This window comes from Colossoma macropomum, unplaced genomic scaffold (genome assembly GCF_904425465.1).
Source record: "Colossoma macropomum unplaced genomic scaffold, Colossoma_macropomum, whole genome shotgun sequence".
NCBI classification, from domain to species: Eukaryota; Metazoa; Chordata; class Actinopteri; order Characiformes; family Serrasalmidae; genus Colossoma; species Colossoma macropomum.
The window spans coordinates 28,795,445-28,819,748 of record NW_023494785.1 but is presented as its reverse complement, the minus strand read 5'-3'; the positions used below and the strand labels follow the sequence as shown (position 1 = coordinate 28,819,748).

Below are 24,304 nucleotides of genomic sequence, written 5' to 3'. Positions count from 1 at the left end.
GGCCGCTACCACTTTTACATACATTAATAACAACCTGTATTGGGGACATGGAATTTGAATTGTAAATTTGTGTGAAGTTGGCGTCTGTGCTCGGAAGTATATGGAAGTACATTCAAAAAATCTAAAGTACTTTTACTTTAAACACTAATGAAATTGTGTATACTGTGTCAAACTGAATGGCTGTAAATGCTGGTGCTGTAATGTCAAAATGCAGAACGTGTTCTGGAATCTGAATTTCGTTCCATTTCACTCCAGTCCTGCCACTTTTAACACCTTTCTATTATCTTGGTCACCTGTAAACTGGATTGCAGGCACAAATGTAGGAATGCTGTGATTACATGTCAACAAGTCCTGGTGCGAATTATGAAATAAGAAGTATTTTGGTTTTATTTTATTGGTTTGTTTCACACTGAGAGGTGATATTATTGAGACTTTTGTATTAAGACAGATTTTTAGACAGGAATGGATTTTGGCAAAGAGTCTCAAACACTGTGGAACTATATCTAGTCACCACAGTCAGTGTTCCAGAGATTGGCCCTGAAAATCTGATTTATTTAGTGCTGTTCCTTATGATATGTCGGTTTGTAGTAGACAACAGTCCAATATTTATCACTTCGCCAATCACCAGAGTCAGCTTTTTACTTTATTTGTCACTTCTGTCTCATTGCTTAATGTTAATAAATAATAGGAGAGACATTAGATAAGCTTTGATGCCAGTGCTTATTGCACTTCCTAGTTTGAATCAAAGCCTGTCTTATGTGATCTTAAATTGATGTACTTGATTTTTGGGAGCTATTTATTGTATGACCTTTTATTTTTTTATCATTAAAAAACATTATAAAGAGCTGTTTCTAAGTTGTTGTTTTTTAAGTCTAGGGTTTAATTTAAAAAAGTATCATTACCACCGTCATCATTATACAATGTATACGGTCTTGAAGACAAATGTCCTTATACTGTTTACTGTTCGTATTTCATTGAACAAGTATGTTTTTGTATAGAAATGAGGTTTCTGTAAATTTTCTCGCTAGAAACTTCTCATTTATGGCAGATGAATATCGGACCCGTATATAAGTTATGGATGTTCTTGCCTAGTAAAAACTCCCAAAAGAACACCCTTAGTTTGTGGTCCTTAAAAATCCTTGTTTTAACCGTTCTGTTATCAAACCCCCATTACTGCTTCTTTTATCAATTACAGTCATCCAGCCTACTTTATCTTGTTTGAAGGTAAATTTCATGATCATCCTGACTGTGTGTGTTTGCGTGTGTGCTTATTTTGTGTACTTTATAGCCATGGGCTGTCACACTCTAGTCTTTCCTTTGTCTAAAACCAAAACAGGAAGTATCAGGGCAGCGTAGTTCCTGTCTGTAATGGTAGCCAAGGATGCTCCCTAACCTCCGTACAGAAACAAATGTGACATAAACCGCACAAAACCTCCTATGGCTTAGCATCTCATTAATGGCAAACAAAATAAATTTGACTTATTTTAATACATACAATTGAATAAATTCATGACCAGCAAGATCATGTCATTTTCCAAAAAGGATTGAGTGAAGAAGTGTTTATCAAGTAATGCTGTTTAAGTTTTATCAGTTAACAATAAAGCATTTCTCAGTGACCAGCTGGTTAACAAAGAAGTCTTTATCCTGGCTCTGACTTCAGCTTTTATCTCACATCACATGAACTGATTGAGATACCAACATGACAAAACACAAACAAGAACACATGAAAACAGAAAAAACCCACATTAGTCACCAGTGGACTACTATTGCTCATATTAGCCACAGGGATTCGTGTTTATGACCGAGCTGAGCGCTGAATTGTCTGAGCAAAACATCTTCAGAACCACTCAGCTGGTCATTACTTTTCCGACTCTGTGATGTTGAATCATCAGTGCTGCGTGCCTGAATCTTCGTAATCTAGTCCGACCAACTGAAGTACGCTGCTCATATCAGAGATATTAATCTTTGTGAAGTCCACCCTCCCTCACAATGCTGTATTGATCTGTTTTGTAGGGCGTCCTGTTGTTAATGCCCTGCCTCTAAACCGTTTTTAAGCATCAGAATGTGCTGACACAGTGACTAGAGCCTGAGCCCTAATGAGTCAAGGCTGGCCTTAGGGATATCAGACCAGGCTGAATAAATATAGCACTCATGGAGCTGCCATGTCTGACATTAGAGGAGGGTGATTTCCCCCCAAATCCCTCACCCCACTGCCATAAAAGCCACTTGTCTGCAGTTGCTGAGGCCATGTGGGGTGCTTGGGCTGCTCGACGGCTTGACCTGGGCAAGCATTTGTGCCCATGCTTCTAGTTTCAAAGGGCTCCTTCAGTTTGAAGTTACAGACACTTACCGTTTCTGGATGTGTTATTCCTTACTAAGCAAGTCTAACCAATAGCATTGTTCCTTTTCAGTAGGTGCTTGTGAAAAGAATTGGGTAGTAGCTAGAAAGATTTACTCAGTTACATATGTTTAAGTGAAATTTTAATCTATTTCTTTGCTTATTCTTAAGTGATAATGAGGACAGGAATCTACTTTTCACTGTTACATTTTGCTCATTAACATTATTACTAATTCATTGGTGACAGCAGCTGTACTGCTTTCTAGTTGGTCACATCTACACATAATGTGTGTCTGAAAGTGCTGAGTAAAAAGACTATGCAGCTCGGAAACTGGACTGAAATATAGGAGAGACCTTGAATGGATGCTATAGGTGGGTGACATTTACACTACACTGCTTTCATTCATATAAAACGATTTTTTAAAGATGCATGTATAAAATGATTCTACAATGAAACTAATTTCTTACAAGTTTTGAACAGTTCATAGGAACCTGTAGTAATAGAGACATTTTCAATGATAAATGGAGCTGTAAGTGATTACAACACTGAGATTGAGCTTATAAAGACACAGAGAACCAGAATGCCTCATATTTGAAAAGTGATAACCAAACCTCACAAATTTCAGTGATTCATTACATTTTGGTGACAAGAAATTCCAATAAACAGATCATTACAGCTTATTATTAGTGATTCTAAACTTTTGAGCGGTGGTGTAAATCATGATTCAGATGATAATGTATTATTTTTAACTGATTCTTTTTATCGGTTCTCTCAGACCCTCACTTTTTATTTGTTTTTATTTTTTACCTCCTCACTCATCTTAATTCTAAAACACTTTTTAAAGGTCTCTAAAATGATATTTCGGTTTCCTGTAGCTCACAAAGCCAGCTCACTCTTCCACATTTGACAAGTTTACCTCTCTGCTCCTTGTTTGGCAAGTTCAGCCCCTGCCATTTGGGTGAGTTTTATGAGCTGATGTATCTGTTTTGTCCAGTAGAGTGCTACAAAAGAGTAAAAAAGGAAACTATTGCATTGCTCTGTGCCAACACAGAGAAACAAAGTACGACCAGCCAAGTGCAGCATTTCCTTTTTTGTTTTGACATCAGTCCAGAGTAGGGGTGTAACGGTTCTGAAACCGAGACCGAAACTGTGATACAAACATCCACGGTCTCGTGTACCCAACCCCAACGCGCTGCCACCACTGCTGATGCAGGCTGCTGAGCTCTCATTACTAATATTGTTACTAATATACTGTTACTAATATGACAAAACTCCTTTTTCGTTTCACCATTAACACTATAACATGTAAATCATGTAATTATTATTCCATTTAAAGTTAGAGCAGGCTGTATACCATGTTCTTTAGTTATGTTCTCTTTAATGTTCCAAACTGTTGGTAATTTAATAAAACCTAACTGAGGTATGACCCAAACCATGGCTCAAAAATCAAGGTCTGATCCTAACTGTGATTTAGAGAATTGTCACACCCCTAGTCCTGAGTGAAAAACCTAGCATAAGGGTATTTTGTATATGCTTCTAGTAGTGGGCAGCACACTGCAATACACACTGGCTACATTGAAGCCAGTCTGCGCTGATTAGAGCTCATGTTTACTTTGTCTTTAGGGCAGGGCTATTTGCGGAATGCCAGTATCCATGATATGGTAAAATCCATAACATGAGACAACCTCATAGTAGTGTTCACTTTTATACTGGTATAAAACTGCACTCACCTTTAATATATGAGATTTTCTCCACCTGGCAATCCTTGAATTACTCTTTAGGCTATTATATTCATCAGTATGCGTCAGTGCTCTGAAATAAGTCGAGTCTGCTTTGGTCATGATTGATGGTCATTGCTAAAACCTGCTTCTCAAACTGAGTAGAACCTGGCACATTCTGTATGGTTAAAGCTCTCTGAGGCATTTTTAGAAACCAGATGTTTCTTATTTGAGTTGAAGTTTAATTGGGGGAGGTTGACATACTTTTCCGGTGAAATCACCTCAACCCGCTGATATCATTTACGCTGCCCCAAACAGCTGAAAAACTTCACTGACATACGGTCAACATTTTAAAATCTTGCAGGGATGTGCCACGGTCAGCAATTTGGCACGCTGTTTTGATTTTTATCTGCACTGAAGTGGATGCCCATTTTAATCAATATAGAAGATGGAAAAGGTTTTAGTCAATTAAATAAATGGCCAGTGAGAGGCCATATAGACGTTGACAAAGCACTTCAAAAGGTTTTCCAGGCAAGGGAAGGAGCTCGAGACTGCCCTTCACGAGTTGCCTGAAAAGTTGCTCTATGACAAAAGCGTAAAACGATGGTTCTGTGTAGTTCTGTTGCTTTTGGATGGTGGCCTTGGCACCATGGCTCTTGTGTTGACATTCCTGGAGGAATTAGGTCAAGATGTTTTGAGGGACCCTCAGCATTCTCCTCTGGTTCTAGCAGCATTGCAGGGACCAACTCACCCCACATGTTTGCAGTTAGCTCTCCTTCATCAATGACCTACATTACATCGTAGCGAGGTTTGCTGTGGACTCGGTAGTGCTGCCAAAAGGTGAACTTGCTGTTTAGTCAAGACAGGCATGTCCCTTTTCAAGGACTTCTTGTCAGTTGTTTATTCTGTCTGTTTATTCCATCCGGATTTTTCTTGCTTTGCTACACAGGGAATGTTCAGCTTAAGTGTATGTGGTGATGAAGTGGTACCAGGATATGGTACTTTTTAACCTTTCATTGGAGAATTATGTATGCAAAATATCAACATTGCAATAGAAGAACATATTTAAGTGCTTTTTACTGACAAAAAAATCATGCTGGTTCACTAAGTAGTACATTTTAAAGGCTAGATGTAGCTTTGTATGGAATATGGGGCCCTAGGTGGTTGGTCAGGTATTTCTGCGTAATGTTTGTTTTAAATAAAGGCGAGCAGTGATGTGAATGGTTTTGGTGATTTGTGCACATCTGGGACTGGTTTTCCAAAATTACGCTAATTTCACTGCTGCAGCTCCAGAGGTTTCAAACCTCCACACATCAGCTTCCAGCTTCACTGTGCTTGATGGAGGTTTTTAGGAGAAAGCTGGATGTAAACAGAGAAGACAATGGACATTTAATGACCTCTAAAAGGAAGCGACAGGGGCTGCAAAGATTAAAGCAGGGAGAGGCTTCAAGCGGAGCCAGAGAGAGGGAACAGGAAAGGATGGGGCAAAAGAGGAGGGAGGGGTGGAGGAGAGAAAGAGAGATAGACAGAGGGAGAGCGAAAGAGAATGAGAGAGAGAGAGAGAGAGAGTGGAAGAGCAAGAGTTAAATAGAGAATGAATGAAAAGCAGAAAGAGCAAAAAAAAAGATGGAGAGAACAAGAGAATGAAATAAGGAAATACAATGAGTGAGGGAGAGGGTGCAAGAAACACAGAATGAAAGGAAAAGAGAGCAAGTAAGGCTGAAAAAGAATGAAAAAGAGGGGAAGAGAGAATGAAAGACGGAAAGAATGAAAGCTGGGAAGACAATGAAAGTCAGAAAAAAAGAGCAAGAGAGAGGGAGAGCGAGCAAAAAGAGAGAATGAAAGACCAAAAGCAACAAAGTAAACCAAGAGAGAAAGAATAAAAGATGTAGGATGAAAGACAGAGAGGAGAGAGAAAGACAGAGGGGGCAGGGAAAGAGAGGACTGTGCGTGTGCTGGAAAGTTGTTGGCCTCCTGTGAAGTGGGATGGATAGATGGAGAGAGGTATGTGGGAGGGGAGATGAGTTTAGGTTACACACACACACACACACACACACACACACACACACACACATACACAGTTCCTGGCGTCACAGGAGGAAATCCTGAGATTGGGTCAGTTTAGCCTCGTCATTTCTATTCCTCTCTTTCTCTCTGTCTCCCTTTTACTCAGTCTTACCGTCTTTCTGTCTTTTTTCAAGTGACTTTGTTTTCATGATCTACATCTCAGATCAAAGCCGATTGCTTTATTGCCCTCCCCTCTTCTCCTCCTCGGCTGGATGAGACACTGAAAGGTAATCTGTGTTTTCCTCTCAAACATTACTCAGGGTCTGTGTTTGTAACGAATACAGATTTTTATTTTTTTGGCGGAACATTAGGACTGAAGATATCGGTTACTTTCCATTAATTATTGCAGACAAGCTAGATTGATATGCTACAGATGCTACTCGCAGTGCTTTCTACTTAACATTTTCGTGTTTTGTGCAGTTGTGGTTTCCCTTTTCGGTGGCTTTGTTAGGATTTTTGCCAGTTATACTGTAAAGAAGTCTGTTCTGTGTGCTGTAGATTTTCATACTGTAGTTAATATATTAATGCATTATTGGATGTGATTTGAAAACAGTCTGTCTGATACTTTGCATTACACCATCTACTTTCATTACTTTACACAGAGTTTTAGCCAATCAAATAAAACCATACTTGCAAAATTAGACTCTCAGGTCAATGTGGTGGATGTTCTTGTTCATTTTGTCAGTATGGAGCACTGTGATCAGTAAGGCTGTCCCTCATTCTTGTTCAGATGGACGAAGGCATTCTTAGCTGTATGGTACATATACTCACACCACCTGCCTGCACATCCGCATCCGCGCTACCGACAGCTAACACTTCAGGTACCAGCCTGTTGTTAATACCAGCCGATTGTTCTGATATTTTTTGTTGTTTTCTAAATGTAAGAGTTAGAAATGTTATGGTAGTGCAGCATTCCTTAGTATATGTGTTAACCTCTGCAATCTGAAGCTGTGAAAATGATGCATTCCTATACTACATACCCATCATTGTGCAAGTTGCAGGTTGTGCGAACTTTTAATGACGTAAGTCTCAAGTTGGCTCGAAGAGTGAGCTTGTTTTCATTGAGTGAATCATACCTCTATGTTTGATGGTGTGGTGTAGTGAGAAAGAGATTAGATATGCATCTGAATTCCTTCTTGATTTGATTGCACAGTATGTGCTCAGAAAGCAGGTTTGCCAAAGATTTTACTAATGTGATAACACATTTACATTTAGGCATTTGGCAGACACTCAGAGCAACTTTCAATTTGAATGAAGTTACAGATGGAGGCAAATATAACGTTAGGAGTCATGCCCAAGGGCCCTTACTGATGTAGCATGGGATTCTTGGCCGAGTGAGGAATCAAACCTTTGCCTGCCGTGTGGAGAGCAGTGGTGTTACCTACTATGCTATACCAACCATGTGTACACTGTACCCCAGCGTATCCAGACACCCTATCTAAAGTAAATTTGGTTACTGTAAGGTGCACCCATTGCTGAAACAGGTGTTGCACACACAGCTTGTCTAATCTCCATAGGAAAGCATCGCATATAGAATAGGATGTGCTGGAGCAGTAGCACATGAGCCTAAAGTCACTATGCCCAGTGCCAAGCATCGGATGGTAGTTGTAACATTCTTGGTGACCTCTTTTGTAGGAATTATCCAAAATTACAATAATTACTGCAGACTCTTTGTGAGGCCAGGACGGAGTTTCTCAAAAGCATCTTGGCACCAAGAACACTAAATACTCTCTCTACCAGTTATGATAAACTTAACACTAAGATGCTTTTGGAAAACTGGGTCCAGGCTGGTTCAGCAGGAGAAGCAGCAAGAACACACACTAACTGATGGGGCTGTAAACCCGTTTTTCAACAAGCATGGCATACCTGTATGACTCTGTCAATGGAGAAAGCTCCATAGTTTACGCTACAACTAGAATGTTATCTGTTGCATTGTAATGCATTCCAGAGGTAGCTGGAGATTCGAAAGGTCTTCAGAGAACGTATCTTTGGTGTATGTGTATGTTTACGCTGCACTCATAGAATTTGTTGGTTGCTAAGTGCAGAAGCCCCTTAGGGGATCTGGAGGCTATTAGAATGAAGTTTTGCTCTTAACACATAAACCATCTTGCATGGACAGGATCAATAACTTCCTCTAAGTGAGGCCTGCCTCGCTTCTGGGCAATGAAAACCGAGAGAGCGAACAAGAGACACAGCGATAGCAGTTCATTGTCAGCTAGTTTGTCCTTATCAATATTTCAATAGGAAATTGCAAATCTAAATTGAACCCAACAGTGCTTTTAGCGTCATCATCTTAGCTTGGTTCTCCATACCAAAGTTTTAAAGGAACCGCTTGACCAAACCTGCTAATATGGCTAACAGTGAATGAAAGCTAGTAGTTGCTATAGCTGGGTATTGAAATTCAATGCTAAACAAATCACTTCATTACTACTGAGTATTAAAAAATTCCAGTGTAGCAACATGCAAACAAAATCCCCTCCTCCCCCTGTGACCCTCAGTCTCGTGATTGGTCTTCTAAAAGCGTGTACGCAGTATATGCACAATGAATGGTGTTTAGATCTTAGACATGTAGTAGAACTAGCTGACAAGCTAGCTTAGCCAGTCAGCTATCCTACAGCATTGCGTTTTGCGTTCACAACATTGCAAAATGGATAAGAAGAGGACAGAATGATGGAGCTGAGAAGGAAAGAGACTGTGCTCAGAAAAACTAATTCAGAGAACAACAGCTCAGTCTTTAGCCGCCTTTACTCACCTGATCACTCTGCTACCACTGCAGACTGTTTTCCTCCATCAGGAAATATCAGATTAACCCACGGCTGACTGAGCTGGTGGTTATGGTGCTGTCATACTTCATGAAAGGGTGTCATAGTTACGTAGGCTATTTGGTATCACGTGATGCATATATACAGTTTAAAAGTTTGGAATCATTTCTTATTGTAAATAAACAACAATATTGTAATATACATAGTACTGAGCTAAAGTCATCTGAGAAAATGCAATGTAAAGCTATTTATCTGGGCAGTTTCTGATAATTGAAAGTGATTATTGTATGGGGGGCCCAGTAATTGTTTTTGCTCTGGGGCTCGTAAGATCCTAGTTATGCCTCTGATCATGATGGAGAACCTCCTATCTAGGATATTCCACAGTGAAAGGATGGTGGGGGTTACTCTGTTCACCTCTTCACCTTCCTCTCACCTCTGTCTCACAGCTGCTTAGAGAGATAAGAGTGAAAGTCTGTGTGGTGTCACTGACTCTTTGATCTCCATGTCCTTAAACGATGCTCTGAGTGTCCCATGTCCTATCACTCCTTATAACATCCCGAGCACTGCCATTGCTGCATTTTGGACAGAATGAAATGTCCAGTGATGTGACCGGGGCTTCCTGTAACTAGAGGGCTATAACTGCAAAATGGCAAACAGTGGGTCTGCGTGAGCTGGGCTTTGGGAACAAGGAGAGAATGTGCCTTTTGATAACAGCTTTTATCAACAGCGCAGTGTGACTGGTTGTAGTTAGTTTTGTGGGGCTGGATGTGATCTTCTAAGAAGAAAACACGTCTGTGAACAAGTTGTTGATCTTTTGGTGCTGGATTGCAGCTAACAAGGGTATGAATTTGTGTTCTTTTAACATCTGGAGTACAGTCGACAACATGATCAAAACGAGCTGGCTGGTTAAACTAAGTTTTAGTTTTGTCAGAGGTGATATGTTTTTTCCTTAGCAAAAGGTCATGTTTTTGTTCTTTGCAGATGTGACACATCTACATATTAATTGGAGTTTTGGGGGGCTTTTCAGCCATGCTAACATATGTCCATAGGCAAACAGCAGGCCTGTTTTCTGTCTGACAATGTTGACAAGCGTACCATCACCCTCTACTTTGAGTTTCGCCTTCACGAGACATTGGATTGGTTTAGAAATTCCACGCTCAGTTTGGTCTCATCCTAAACCTCACCTCCCATTTACATTTAGCCCAGAATTTCTCATGGTTGTCCCCAGATAGGATCATGTCTGGCACCTATGTTATAGTATGCTGAGTCTGTTTCTGCAGGGAGATGGATATAATGGCTGGCTAATGGGGCTGTAAATATATCAATATATCATAATGCATCTGAAAGAGGCTATTGAACTGCATTGATTTTGGATGGTATAATTCTAATAATAAATAATAAAGTACACACTCTTTTTTTTGTTTTGTTTTTTTGCTCAAAATAAAATACTAAAATCCCTCAATAACAAGCAGGATTTTTATTGTCTGTAGATCCTCCTTCTGAATCATACAAAAACAGTCAAAACAAATTGTGGTGGAATGTGGCATTTAATGATGCATCGAATTTACATTGCATTACCTAAAGAACGTAATCAAACAGAATCACTGTAAGGTCAGAGATTTGCACTGCTACTGGCTAGTCAGTTAAGACACAACAGAGAGATGAAATAATGCATGCCTCGACCAAGTCCATCTGTGCCTGCATCACCGTGGGTGTATGGATGCTGCGTTTATGCTTCTTTTTGCAGTAACGCTAATGTGGTCTCCTCCATTCACACCTCCATGGTGATTCACTCAGTGGTATGTAGTCTTGTCATTGTGTTATATCACAATGCGTCTTATCTAGCGACTCCCCCTCAGTAGGCTTAAGGCAGATGGGTTTGAGTAAGCACACTCCCACTTTTTTGTTTATGGTAGGAAAGTGCAGCATCGAGTCTTAACGAGGATGAGTGCGACAGGGGCGATGCCTCCCTCCCCTCCGGAGCGGTCCGTGTCCCGAGACTCACAGGACTCCATGGAAGACTACTGGAGCGAGGTGAGGAACATCGAGGAGGATTGCCAAGGAGGCCAGGAGGAGATGATCGAGAGGAGCAGCATGGATGGTGAGTGTAGACGACACAATGATTGAAGATCTCATGTCTGTGTTGAAAGCAGTGCCTAAATGCATTTGTCAGGTATCCATTTGGTTAGTTTGTATGTTTAGACTTGTGCTAAATTGCTAGAACATTACGTTGGTTCAAATTAGAATAGAAAAGGCCAGATTCACTGTGTTTAGACTGTTCTTTTGTGTTTAGATGTTTATCAGACATGGAAAAAATCAGGTTTGGCTGTCTGTGTGATTACATGGCTTAAAATAGCTGAAGTTGCCTTACCTCAGAATCATCATCATTCTGACTGCAGTGTTTGTGTAATTCCCTGCCTTTAGAAGTGGAGCTGGAGGAAGCATGGCTGCATGAAGCTGGTCTATCCACGCTGGTGTCTGGAACTTTGACTGACAGCCCTGCCGAGGCTCTCCTCTCCACGCTTACCCGCTCTCAGGCCGCCATGGTGAAGAAACGTCTGGACAACTACACGCAGACCATGCGCAAGAGGAACAAGCAGCCCATGCGGCACGTCCGAGATGTCTTCTCCACTGCAGACACATCGGTGAGCAGAACGCACAAAAGACTGGAGACAGTTCTGTCCAGATATGATCTCTCTGCCTCAATGGTTCACGTTCTTATTGATTCTTATTGTGGTCACATTGCATTGTAAACTTATAGGGGTTTGTGTCCAATCCAGAACCACACAAGAAAGTGCTTAAATTTGATTTGAAAAGGATTTGTACATACTAATTTACATACATAGTGTTAGATGGGCATTTATTACCCATACATGGCATATGGTGGGTTACTTGGCTAGGTTTTCCAAAAACATCTGCGCATAAAGAGGATTATTAATTGGTCCAACAAACATTACACGGAATTCTCTATCTATCATTTAAGATGACCTTAACACTAAGATGCTTTTGAGAAACTGGACCCTGATTTGATAATCTTGGATCCACTTCTTTAGAGTAAAAGAATTAGAAGCGATATATATTCTAAAGGCCTGTATACAACAAGCCTGTTTTTTCTTACAAAAAAGCGCACATTTTAAAAATGAACCTTCCTATTAATGCAGTATTGTAATCTGTCCTGTTTCGCATCTAGTCCGAAACAGGATAGACTGCAATGCTGCATAAAACTTTTAATCTGAACAAACTTGCTGTTCTGTGTTGTGTGAAGGTTAAAGGAATGATGTGGTTGGCCATAGCTGAAGGCTGGGAATGACAATGAGTACCTTAGTACAAGATGAAGAATGTTTGTACCAAGTGTGCTCAAATTTTAGTTGTAGTGCTTAAGAGATAAATGATAAATGAATCCATTTTCATTTTTTTTTTCTCTTCCTGCATTATCAGAATGTATTAGATATCTATGTTCACATCCTTATTTATCATCTGAAAATTGTTCTTTGTGTGAAAAGGCCTTTATTTAGTTCAAACGTTATTTCTCCGAAATACATATTTTTCCAAAGCTGTCAAGGCTGATGGTATGCTATTAACTATTTTGAGTGTTTAGAGCAAGACTGAATATCTTGTAGGATTTGTTGGTTCTTAACATTACTGCCCCCATATGCGATGCTCTCAGCTGTTGGTGACCTGATAATGCAGGCGGTAGATAGAAGAGCTCCTGGTTCCTAACCCTGTCAGAGTGGAGGTGCCTGAGATGCCCTGGTGTCAGTTTAGACACATGCTGATGGTATGAGTGACAGCTGTGTTTAGTGTGGGTGAGGGTAAAGGCGAGGGGCTCCTCGAGACTGCTGCCGCTCCGCACCCCCACTGCTGGGTCAGCTGCTCTCTGCTCATCTCAAAACATAACTGCCTCACTGACTGAGGCTGGAATGTGGAAGGGCTAGAATGGAAAACAGCATTTGGAAGTCTCAGACTAGGTTTAAATTAGCCACCACTAATGCTTTGTCCTAAATTAGTAGTGACTAGTTATGTTTAGTTATATATACTTAAAATTTTTGTGCCTTTTTGTTCGACTAAAAAATCCACAAGTCTGTGATGTGAGCAGCAGTCCTCTAGTTGAGAATGGTGCCTGAAACACAGCAGTGTTTAAATCTGCAGTGGACAGGCAGGAGTTAGAGAACAGAAATCAGTGTTTCTACTAAATACAAAGAAAAAAGTACTTTTATTAGTGTAGAATACTTTACTGGTTCAGCGAGTAGGACTACACCTTGCTCTAAAGGTTTATTGGTGAGTAGAGATGCAACTGTTTGCTGCTAGCATTTAGTTTGATAAACAGTTGTTTGTTTTCCATCGGGCAGTGCGTGGACCAGAGCCAGTTTAAATTCTCCCTAAGAAGTGTGAAATGGTAATTTTAGCATGCAGTTTACATCAGACAGTCTGTGTGCCTCTGTGGGCAGAGTGCCTAAAGCTGAGACTCACTGAAATACAACAAAAAAAACTGTTTTTCTATATATTTGCTGCTAGAACCAGCCCAAAATTGGTGTGTGCACACACTTTCACACAGATTTCTCTGCAGAGCCATATAGATAAGCAAAACATATATTTTTAGAAGTTTCATAAAACTTGTATATTTTTTCTCAAGAGTGAAAATATAAGCAAAAAGAACACTCATTCTGCTAGCATGCATGCTAAAAACAATAGAATTAGCACTGCTTACAAATAAACATTACTCTTGCTGCCCTCTAAGCATGTTAGAGCGCCAAATTAGAAGTTTTAGAATTAGAAGAAAAACTTGTCATGACGTGTCTCAGCAAATGCATTTCCTGCTTTCTTTCTTTCTTTTTATTTATGTTTGTTCACCTTAATCTACCACACTCAGTTTACTTTTTGTTTGTGGCTTAATATTATTGGGGAAATCTCAAATAATTGTGATTATGCAGATGGTTATGTAATAATTGTGACAGGCCTAGTGGGTGTTCAGGGGGCGGAGCTTATGCTTTGCACACCCATGCTTTTTTCTGTTTTAGGGAGATTTTTGGGGCTTGTATTTGTAGTTCTGCAGAATCAAGACATTTTTAACATGTAGAATATTGAAAGTAAAACTGAATCATGACCTTGAAAATTGAAATTGAAAATCATACCTGGTTTTTTTTTCATCTAACCTGAAAATGTGTTTTTTATAGCCCTGCTGCTTTTACCTCAGTTAAGTGGTGATGTTAGTACTTTTAAGTGAGTAGAGGTTTGTCTGCTCTACTTACATCTGTGCCTTATTTGGATCTAATGACTGATACTAACAGTAGAGACTGATCACATTCCAGCTCGGGTCACTACATCGTTTTAGCTTTAGTGTAGCCTGCATGAAGCTGTCAGCAGGAAGGTCCTGACTGAATAATGTGCAATGTGTGTGGGAATACATCCATAAATGCCAATAAAATAAAGGAGGCTCTCAAGACCCCCACATTGTAAGCCTGTGATTAAGAGTGTGTGGTGTGAATGACTAACGGGTCTGGCCTGCCAGGGACTGACCGAAATGAGTGCTTGAGATCCTACATACATGGGAATCTGGATAATGTCAGTGTACATATTAGTCCTTGAGTGTCCTACTATATCAATATGATATAGCCAAAAATATGGTGTGCTGGGTCGTTGTGCTGGTCATCTGGCCAACAAATGGTGTTGGAGAAAGAGAGAGAGGGAGAGAGAGAGAGAGGGAGAGAGAGGGGGGGAATGTGTGTCAGTGTGCTGGCACAGAGTGTTGAGCAATGATTCATAGCCAGCTGGACTGGCAGCTGAGACTCATTCTGCCTTGAACACACACACAGTGTGATTATTCTGTATGCAGGCCTGAAACAGTACACCGATATACCAAACTTAGTTCCTATACTGTGGTTTAGTTTACACAAGAAGTTATTAGGCCTTAATGGGCTTTTCTTCTGAAATAAAGGTGAAGTTCGGGAGGAACTACAGTGGGAAGTTATGACGACTATGAAAATAAGCCATGGTCAGGTGTCATGACGTGAATCCTGCTTCTTTGCTGCGGTCATGTTTTTTACACTGGCACTGTTATGTGCAGAAAATCTTCCACATGGTCAGGAGTACTTGTTTTCTTGGCACTGCGCTGTGCTGTAGCTCTGTTTTAAAGGGGAATTCCATCAATTTTTCAAAAATGTCTGCATAATTTAATGGTTGTAAGATGTAAACAAAGCCATTCAGGGTGTTTTGGTTTTGAAATGGTGCATTGCAGGGAAATGTCGTTAATATAAGCTGCACTATGTAAGACATTTTTGTTAAAATTGAAAGAAGTAGTGTTACTGAGTCAGGATAAAAAACAGGCTAGATTATGGTGTGCGTGCTCTGCTATGAGTCACCATGTGAGGCCTGAAATAATCATTTAAAAGTCAGTTTAAAAGTCAGTCAGTCACTGCATATGTCTCTACATATTGACATCACACACACACAGGCTCAAAAAGAAGTTCCAGCTCAATGCTTAGGTCTCAAATGCAAAATCAGCATTGTACTGATGAAGATATAATGACAACAGTAGATAATTCACTTACATCTTTGGAAGACACGTTCTTCGCCATGTTTTGACCTAGCTCTTATCAAATACTCTTTCAGTGTGCATGCTTTCAGATTTATCTCAAGGAAGGTGTCTGGAGTACAACTGACGTTACAGAAGGTTCTTATGCATGTTATGTGCAATTACACATTTGCACCAGAGATGTCTCCAACCCCCCACAACTTAGATAGTGTAGCTTTAGCGTACAGTTTCATTAAGTGGTGGTGATAGGAACAAGGGGTTGTGATGTTTGGAACACACATATAGCCGTGTAATTTACTATCCAAAACATCATTGTGTCTTAAGTTTTTACATGTGATGATGGCAATGGTAAAATAGTAGTAAATCAAAAAAAGGAGATTTTCTCTGGGGATGATTTTGCTTTCATACACCTCTTTGCCATGAATGGATTTAAAAAAAAAACACTTTTTGGCAAGACCTTATCTCAAAACTATTGTAAATCATATATAAATGTCTCAGGCATCGGGCTGCGTATTCATATTTATTTCACGTGAAAGCTTTCTGTGGGGTAGGTTTTTAGAGGCATTAAATGCATCAGACATGTGGGTCCTATCACCACTGCTGTGAACAAATCTGACTCTACATGTTTCTCCAGAATGGTGCATTTCACATCAAACTACTTTGAATGACTGTCTGTTTACATCGTGATGATTTAATTATGCCTAGATGTTGAATCTACGGAAATTCCCCTTTAATGTTTAGCTACGACAGCTATTGATGGCACTAAAGGGGGGCAGTCAAGGACGATGGGGTGTTTTGAATCAGACTCGGATTGACAATTAATTATTTTTCTTATTCGCCTTGCTGTGAAGGGCTGCTTATTCCCTGTTTGGATGGCAACTTTTATTAAATGCTTCAAGGCCAAAGAGTGCGTATATGATTTAAACCCCTGGGTCAGTGCTATTTTCAGACAGGGTTTGCAAGAGAGGCCAATGGGTGGTCTTTCAGTGCTTTGAACAGAGAAATGAGAGGCTTTTGTTTGACCTCTTTGTCCTTCTGTTCTCACCATGACCGCTTTCCCTAAGCTTATACCCTTATATGGTTCTAGTGTATGGAAAGCATTGGCTGTGATCATCATGGTAAATGCTGGAACCGAGGAGCTGTACAGATGAGGGCAACTATGTTTAACAATGTTACTCTCTCATTGAACCATTTAGCACAAAAGTGTTCAATAGAACAAAAATGCTCATGCCTAATATTTATCACTTGCAGCTTGTCTTAAATATGTATTTGGTGGTATTGTGGAGTGCTTGACCATGATTAGTTTATTGTTGTTCTTGCAGCCTGCTGAACACACACCCCCAGTGTCCTCAAATGGCCAGATTGCACCAAAGCTACCCCACTGGACACCCCCTAAAGGTTAGTTGCTGGTTTTCAATGGCAACAAAGTACAACCAGCCCAGTGTGAAGTAATTTGTGTCATCTGTACTAAACCAAGACATGAATATTACAGATTTTGTGTATGAATGTGTATATTATATTATATTGTAGCTCGTCAGCCATGCCAAGCCTTCCGGCCTGTGGAGAGCAGTGTAAAGGAGTGTCAAATGGAGACATATATCTTGTCTTTTGAGGAGCCGTACTCTGAGGATGTGACGGCTCATCGGAAGGGCCGCGACTGCCATGACTGCCAGAGGATCAGGAAAGGAGACAAGGATTTACCTGTGAGTGTAGCTTCAGCTCAGCCTGCTGAGTGCACACCCAACACAGCCAGATGCTTTTTATTTGCTCCAATCATATGTGTGGCCGCTAAGGGTGTATATTCAGTTTGAAGCTACAGTTGGTTTTAACTTCTGGGGCAATCCAAATAAATTTTCTACTGTTAGCTAGCTTACACATTCTCAGTTTCATTTATTACTGAGAGTGAATGTCAGTGACAGCATGTAGCCTATTTAGCTGTCCAGAAAATTCAGGCTACATCAGGCATTAAAGCTGATTTGCCTGAATTTAACACATGATGTGGTATTTGAGACATTTTGAGCATCTTAAAAACAATCATTTACTCCTTTCAATCAATCAATTCCTCCAGGAATTTCCCAAAAGTTGTTTCATTTTTAAGATGATTGTTAAAAAGACGGTTTCCCCTCCAGAGTGAAATGTCTTTAGCTATTCTTAGAATATTTGAATATTCACAATAGTATTTGATAGGATATTTTAAAATGAGTATATTCAATGGCTGCAGTTGTAGTAAAATCTCAAATGCATGTTTAATTTGATGGTATCTTCTAAACGGCATTTTGCTTGTGTTTTACTTAGAAGTTTCAGATAGTGACGCCCAAACAGGGGCTGACCAAAGTGCAAGACCTGTCCTCTGAAGATATCAAGAAGATTGGCTACATCAGTCTGATAGAGCTAACTACCTTTTACGATGCCCTGGGCGTTGAGCTGAAGAGGAACCGGATGGCCCGGAGCAAGGTGCGGGGTGAGTACTGCTGAAGCTGTGTTTTATGTTTGTTCACTTGCTTTCTAGTGTGTTTCTTGTTCATTTTCTTTCTAGTGTGCTCAAGTGTTTTCGGTTAGTGTGAACACTTCTTCCGTTCTTTTACAGAAACGGGCATATTTGGAGTTCCTCTCACTACGCTGTTGGAAAATGACCAAAAGAAATTTCCTGGCTCCAAAGTTCCCCTTGTCTTCAAAAAGGTACGTAAGTTATCTTGTTTTTGGTCCTGGTCTTGTTTTGCTGGGCTGTGGTGTGGAGTGGAGTGGAGTGGGTGGTTTGAAAGAGAACAGTGATGAGTTTGGTTCTTCCCAAAGTGGAAACTTTCAGATAGTGATTCTGAACACTTGGCTTTCTGGAAAGTTTTTGGTCAGCATTTCTTTGGGTTAGGTCACTGTTCCCTCCCTCATTCTCAACTTCTGCCCCAGCGTGCTATCTGGGATTATTCTGACCTGCATGGCCCTTTCATCTCATTCTTCACAAGCCCTTCCCAAAAAAACTATCAGGTCTCAGGCTTGCTTCAGCAGTTTCCCTAGTGTGCAAGGCTGCTGTTGTTTTTGTTTTTGTCTGTCTTTTGCCTAGTGCGCATGAGGTGTATCTTGCCTGCACCCTTGTCCTTGCCCGAACAATGACTCACACTGCAGGATCTTCTTCGATAATTAAATTTAGCCAACAACTAGGCTTAATCTGTGATCAGGAAAAGCAGACCCAATGAGCTGCAGTGATTGTTGCCATGGGTGAAATGGAATATTCTTTTGTATCTGTTTTCAGATAATTGAATATTCTTTTGTATCTGTTTTCAGAAAGAGTGTGGGTTGGAAGAAGTTCAATAGTCCATTGGTTGCTGAAAAATGTTCTATATGGATCCCTCACAGCTGAAGAGCTACTAGATGTAGTTTAAAAGAGCATTAACCAGAAGATTCAGTTACAAATGAATTGTTAGGAAAACTGTTAAACCTTCAATTAAAGGGGAAAATGACATGAAGTGAGGGCTTGTGTCAAGCTATATTACTGAAAAATGCATTTTTACTGAAGTGGTTGGATTAACTATGCACAAAAGTGCAGGACTCAGAGACCACTCACTTCGTTTGTTAAATTTCCAGTCAAAATGGAATTCATGTATAAGCTTTTTCTCTTTCAATGTCGGAAAAAGGCGGAAAACATATCTTTAAATGAAAATTGCAGACAAGCCTTTGTGTTATATCAAATCTATCAGGGTTTAATTAACCAACCAGCTACAGCTTCATCCTCCCAACAAAAGCTGTTCACAAAAGAGTCACTGACGTTGTTGCTCTTTAAACAGACATCATTCACACAAGCAACTACCCAAACACGCCTCAGCTACCTTGCACATTTCTTTTCATGAGTAAAGGAGATATTTCTGAAGAGGTTAGATAAAAAATATTCCATTTGCAAAGGGAAGGAGAAAGTCAAGGAAAAAAGTGGGGCAAATCAGGAATTTCCATAACAGTTATTTAAAAAAATGAGACTCCCAATACAATGCAAGACCTCACAGACCACTAAAGACATCACTGATTAACAGCATAGATAGGATATCGGAAAAATCAAACTCTACTTTTGCTTCAGATTTGAAAAAAATCCACAGGCATTTGTCCATCATTCCACTGTGAGAAGACAACTCAGTACTACGAGTCTGAAAGGATGTGTAGCTGTCAAGAAGCTGAGAAAAGGAAATGGACAAATAAAGGAACGTTTGCACTAAAACACCAAAACTGGATATCTTAGATGTGAAGTACAGTTTTATGGACTGAAGAGTTTAAATTTGGATTGTGAGAAGCAAAAATTTCAACCAACCTCTAAGACTAAACTTTGCAGGTGTGAAGGAAGTGAAATGAAAGGATGGTCTCAAATAACCAAATCAAATTGTCTAACTCTTATATCTGAGTGTATACACAGTACCCATGAACTCGCCTGCCAGTGGTACTAGAATTAGCCCTGAAATATCTGCCATATATTCTGATTCGGCAGCTTCACAGCTAAGGTTATGTCAGATTTATCCAGCTTCTCCTCATCCAAAGTCAAACAGCTGTATTTGCGCCAAGTGCTGTCTCGGACACCCGATACTGCAGGGTGATGTGTGTGTTCAGTACTGGTGAAACAGCATTAGTGCTGAGAGAAGATGAGTGTTCTTGTTTAGGCTTTACTACTTGAGCAAGAGTCTTGCAGTCTGATTGGCTTATCAGTGCAAGAGATAAAGCAGCTTCTATCTGTTGTTAAATGGATTGGAATGCTGAAAAAAGCTCACACTGTCCACTGAGTTATCTCCGAATGATGTGATGGTGTCTCAGTGAGCCTGAGAGAGAGCTAGTAGGAAAAACAGACAAAAACAAGCTGGGATAAGCATATGTGGCATGCCAGGTCTTTAATTTATTGAGCAATTGTGGGACTATATTGATCCCATGAAGCATATCTTGGATAGAAAGGTCACATCATGACATAACATGATAATCTGTAACTCTGTTTGTTTATTTATTTATTTATTTATTTATTTATGTGGTTGTCTGTTTATTTGCTTTCAGCTGCTGTCTAAGCTCGAGCAGACAGGGCTACAAACGGAAGGAATTCTTAGGGTGCCTGGCTCCGCCTCTAGAGTAAAGGTAACATACCATCTTATTTCCAAAAATGTTTGTCATGTAAAATAATAGAAAAAAATGGAACAAGATAAAAACTTTAGCTATGTTGTTGTTGTTGTTGCTACAGGACACTCAATGAAAGCAGAGGTCATTTACATATATCTGTGTAAAAGGCACAGTAACAAAAAAGTTGTAAGGGATAAAGAGAGACTGAAAAATAATAGTGTAACAATGCAGGAATTGGGTCTTTTGAATTAAAATTGCATTAATGGCTAATCACTGCTGCATTTACTCTGTAAAATTTTAACCAGAACAAATTACTGTTGTTGTTGTTGAAGATCGTTTTTTTAATAAATTTTAATGTAAGAATAAGTTAATCGTAACTTTATTAACAGGTTTACTGTATTTTTAAGTGTTTTTTTTTCCCTGATCAAACTACGTGAAAAATATTGTTTGTGGTTGTGTTTTATTTATTTTTGGGTTTTGCTTTTCCATTTTCGTCTACTGTGGCTTTCTGGTACAGCTTCACTAATCACTACACAAAAGAAAAGGAAAAACCCCACAGCATAGTGGATTTGTCCAAATTGGCTTTCTCGTAATTCGAGATTTGCTGGTTTTAAATACCTTGGAGCGGCACGTTTCTTGGCTTGATTGGCCTGATCTCACGCTGCATTACAAAGCCGCCATCTTGCTCTAGTTTTGCGTCCTCCAGTGAGGTCATTAGGTGGTCGTGTGCCATGAATGGAGAGTAGATGGCACATGTGGCTGCCTGATGACACAGGCATTTTAAAGGCTGGCCTATTTTCACCACTTCTTCTGTTTCCTCTTGCTTCACCACTGCTATTTATCTTTATACCCCCTACACACACACACACACACACACACACACATTCCATGTGTGAGTGCTCAAGATGGATTAAAGCTAGCAGTGTTTGCATGGTGTTGGCTTGCTGACGGGTCTCCAGGGAGAGACTGCTGAGCACTGAGCTTCATTCAGGTGGTCTGTATCCTAATCTAAAGCAGTGCTGGCAGAGATAGATCCTTAAAGGGAACTTTAAAGAGCAGCTGTACCTTTCAGCTCATGATTAAGGCTGATTTAAATAGTAATCCCACGTAGTGTTCTGAGGAATCCCTTTCCTGTCATATGTGAAGTGATGCATTTAAAATGCAGGACCATTTAAAGAATCAAGTTCCATATGAGCCTGTGGTAATTCCCCATTGGAAATAGCAGGATCATGCCGAATATGTCTTGAGGAACGGTCCGTCACTGGTCAGGCAAATAGAAATTTGTTTTACAAACAGGTAAAAAAGTAAAACATCTCTAAACTATTTATGTATGACACATAATGGTTTGCTGTTTTTAAAATATTTTCACTAATGCGTCATATTAGCTAGGTTTCCATCCATGTATTTTATGCATATTTTGACATATAGAAAGATGGCCAATGGCAAAAATTCTATATAATCATCAAAATTTGCATATACGTTTGTAGGCTGGCTTGAGGTGGCGAAACTTTACTACTATTATTATTATTATTTTTATTTATTTATTTATTAATTTATTTTCTTTAACAAGTCCCATGACTGCTCAAGCTTTTTGTTTTTTGCCCAGCAGTATCCATGAAATATGGCAGAAGGGCAGCAGGTTCCAGTGCACTAATGAAGAAATAAAAATGCTTTATCTGAACAAAAAATCTGGAAGACAACGTGACAGTTACATTAGGCAATAAACATATAAAGTTGTATTCTCTTGTACAGAGATGATGGTTAGTCATCAGTTATTTGCTGGACTTTAATTTGACAGATGAATAGAAACCTGAGTAATAACACACTAATTGGGAGAGTCCCAACTGTCATGAGTTCTACTGACTGACTGGAGTTGTCCCACTACCAGAAGTTTGACTCATACGGATACCACGTGTATAAAAATGCTTGATCTCAAAATAATACTGTACTTAATATAAAATATTAAATGCACTTATCATATAAATGGCCCATGTTTACTAGACTGACAATTGGACGGGAAAATATCTCCAGATTTACAACTTAATTAACATTTTTAACTTTCAAATTCAACATTTTATCAATGGAGAAACTCTTGTTAAATTGTGACATTTTGGAAGGAAGTTTAACAGTGAGCTGAAGAAATGCAGTACAGCCTAACGTTGATCACACAGTGTTTAAAACAAATAGAAAAGTGCTTATATTTTGTTAATTCTGGGAGTGTAAGGTCTGAATTAAAGGGCCCACATCCTCCTTTTTTCCTTTTTTATTTTCCCCTCAGAGCCCCTTATAACATTTGTGATGGTTAATGTACAAAAAAAACCAACCATAATTCATTTTACACGACCGTTTTCCAATTTCTCTTTATCCCTTAGAATTAAACAGACTGTGTGTGTTACTGTGCCTTTAACACTGATATTTGTAAGCGATCTTTGTTCTGATTGGCTGCCACATTATGCCTCATAGCAGTCTGGGCTGAAATACTCCTCAAAACTTAAGCGTAAACTGCTGTCAGCTGAATAGGTGCATATACTGAAATTGGTTTTTGGTTTTGGTTTTTGTGACATCACAAAAACAGTGAATTTAAAATAGGCTGCTTTTGCAGCTTAGTTTCCATATATGGATGTGGATGGATGCATGAATATGTCTCGCAAAGTTTACATGCTATATTGAATCCTTTTATTTCAAAGAATTGAGGAAAATTAGGTTTTTCTTGATTTGAGCCCTTTAAACTATTTGTGTTGTTAGCATGTTTTAAATGAAGGAGTGTGGTAAGTCTGATTTTATTTATCACATAGTTTTGAAAAAGCACTGAGCTCTAAAAACGTAATGCAGCACTTTTCCTGACTCTGCTTATTTTCCCATGAGCCATTAGATGGGTTTGAAGGGGCCATGGCTTTTTTTTCGTATGGCGCCATTTCAGGCTAGCCTCTTTACTCTAACATCTGCTGTAAACATGTGGAGCTGATTAGCAGAGCAGAATGGCAGAATGGCATGGTGTAGATGCCTGTCTGTTTAGAGAATGAAGCCACAAACTTAGTATGTGGTAAATGCATTCACTTAGGTTTGTTTTACAGTCTGACTGCTGTATTTATGATACTTTAAGATGGCTTCAGTTGAAGGAAAGTGAAAACTAATCTCTGCCCATCCAACATTTATAGTGTAGGTGCAGTGTTTTGAAACCTTAGTCAGTTGTGTGTGGAAGGTGTAAACTGTAATGTTGTGTGTATGTCTTCAGCACTTGCGGCAGGAGCTGGACACAAAGTTTTATGAGGACCGCTTTGACTGGGAGCAGGTGAGACACAACGATGCAGCTGGTCTGCTGAAGATGTTCATCAGGGAGCTGCCGCATCCTCTGCTCACGCAGCAGCACATGCCTGCCTTCACCGCCGCTCAGAGTAAGCCCCCCCACTCATAATTCTTTAATAGAAAAACATGCTGCCGTTTCTGTTTACACAGATCACAGCATGGGACTAGATGCACCTGAGTCTCTTTCTGAGGGGTGTCAATCTCTGACCACACAACTGTTTGATTAAATTGTGTTTCTTTTATTTTTCTTTATTATTTAACAATTCACATTTTGATTGATTAGCTTAATTCAGAATTTCAGATATTCTTTCAGAACACAAATTTCACCACAATTCAATCAGATTACTTTGGCATATTCAGAATTATTTAAAATACACTGAAAATACAGAACATGTGTGGAAGAGCAACTTACCTGGACGACATAGACAATAAAACAACACACCCAAGAGTTCTTACATTTAAAAAAAAGTACCCTGATAATTTTATTTAGACATAAATTGAGTA

The 24,304-nt window shown here is 39.6% G+C and overlaps 1 protein-coding gene across 5 annotated transcripts in view; it reads left to right on the top strand.

Moving 5' to 3' along the window:
• Window positions 1–24,304, top strand: part of arhgap28 (Rho GTPase activating protein 28) — a 38,104-nt gene that overhangs the window by 5,693 nt on the left and 8,107 nt on the right. For 2 of the 5 annotated variants that reach the window (XM_036589769.1, XM_036589785.1), the window contains exons 2-9: window positions 10,803–10,987; window positions 11,311–11,531; window positions 16,741–16,816; window positions 16,949–17,121; window positions 17,714–17,879; window positions 18,006–18,097; window positions 20,435–20,512; window positions 23,730–23,889. In XM_036589769.1, coding sequence (XP_036445662.1) covers window positions 10,803–10,987; window positions 11,311–11,531; window positions 16,741–16,816; window positions 16,949–17,121; window positions 17,714–17,879; window positions 18,006–18,097; window positions 20,435–20,512; window positions 23,730–23,889 — 1,151 coding nt within the window. Of the gene's footprint in view, window positions 1–5,911; window positions 6,352–10,802; window positions 10,988–11,310; window positions 11,532–16,740; window positions 16,817–16,948; window positions 17,122–17,713; window positions 17,880–18,005; window positions 18,098–20,434; window positions 20,513–23,729; window positions 23,890–24,304 lie in introns of those variants that run through there. The other 3 variants (XM_036589800.1, XM_036589793.1, XM_036589777.1) reach the window with 3 other exon arrangements.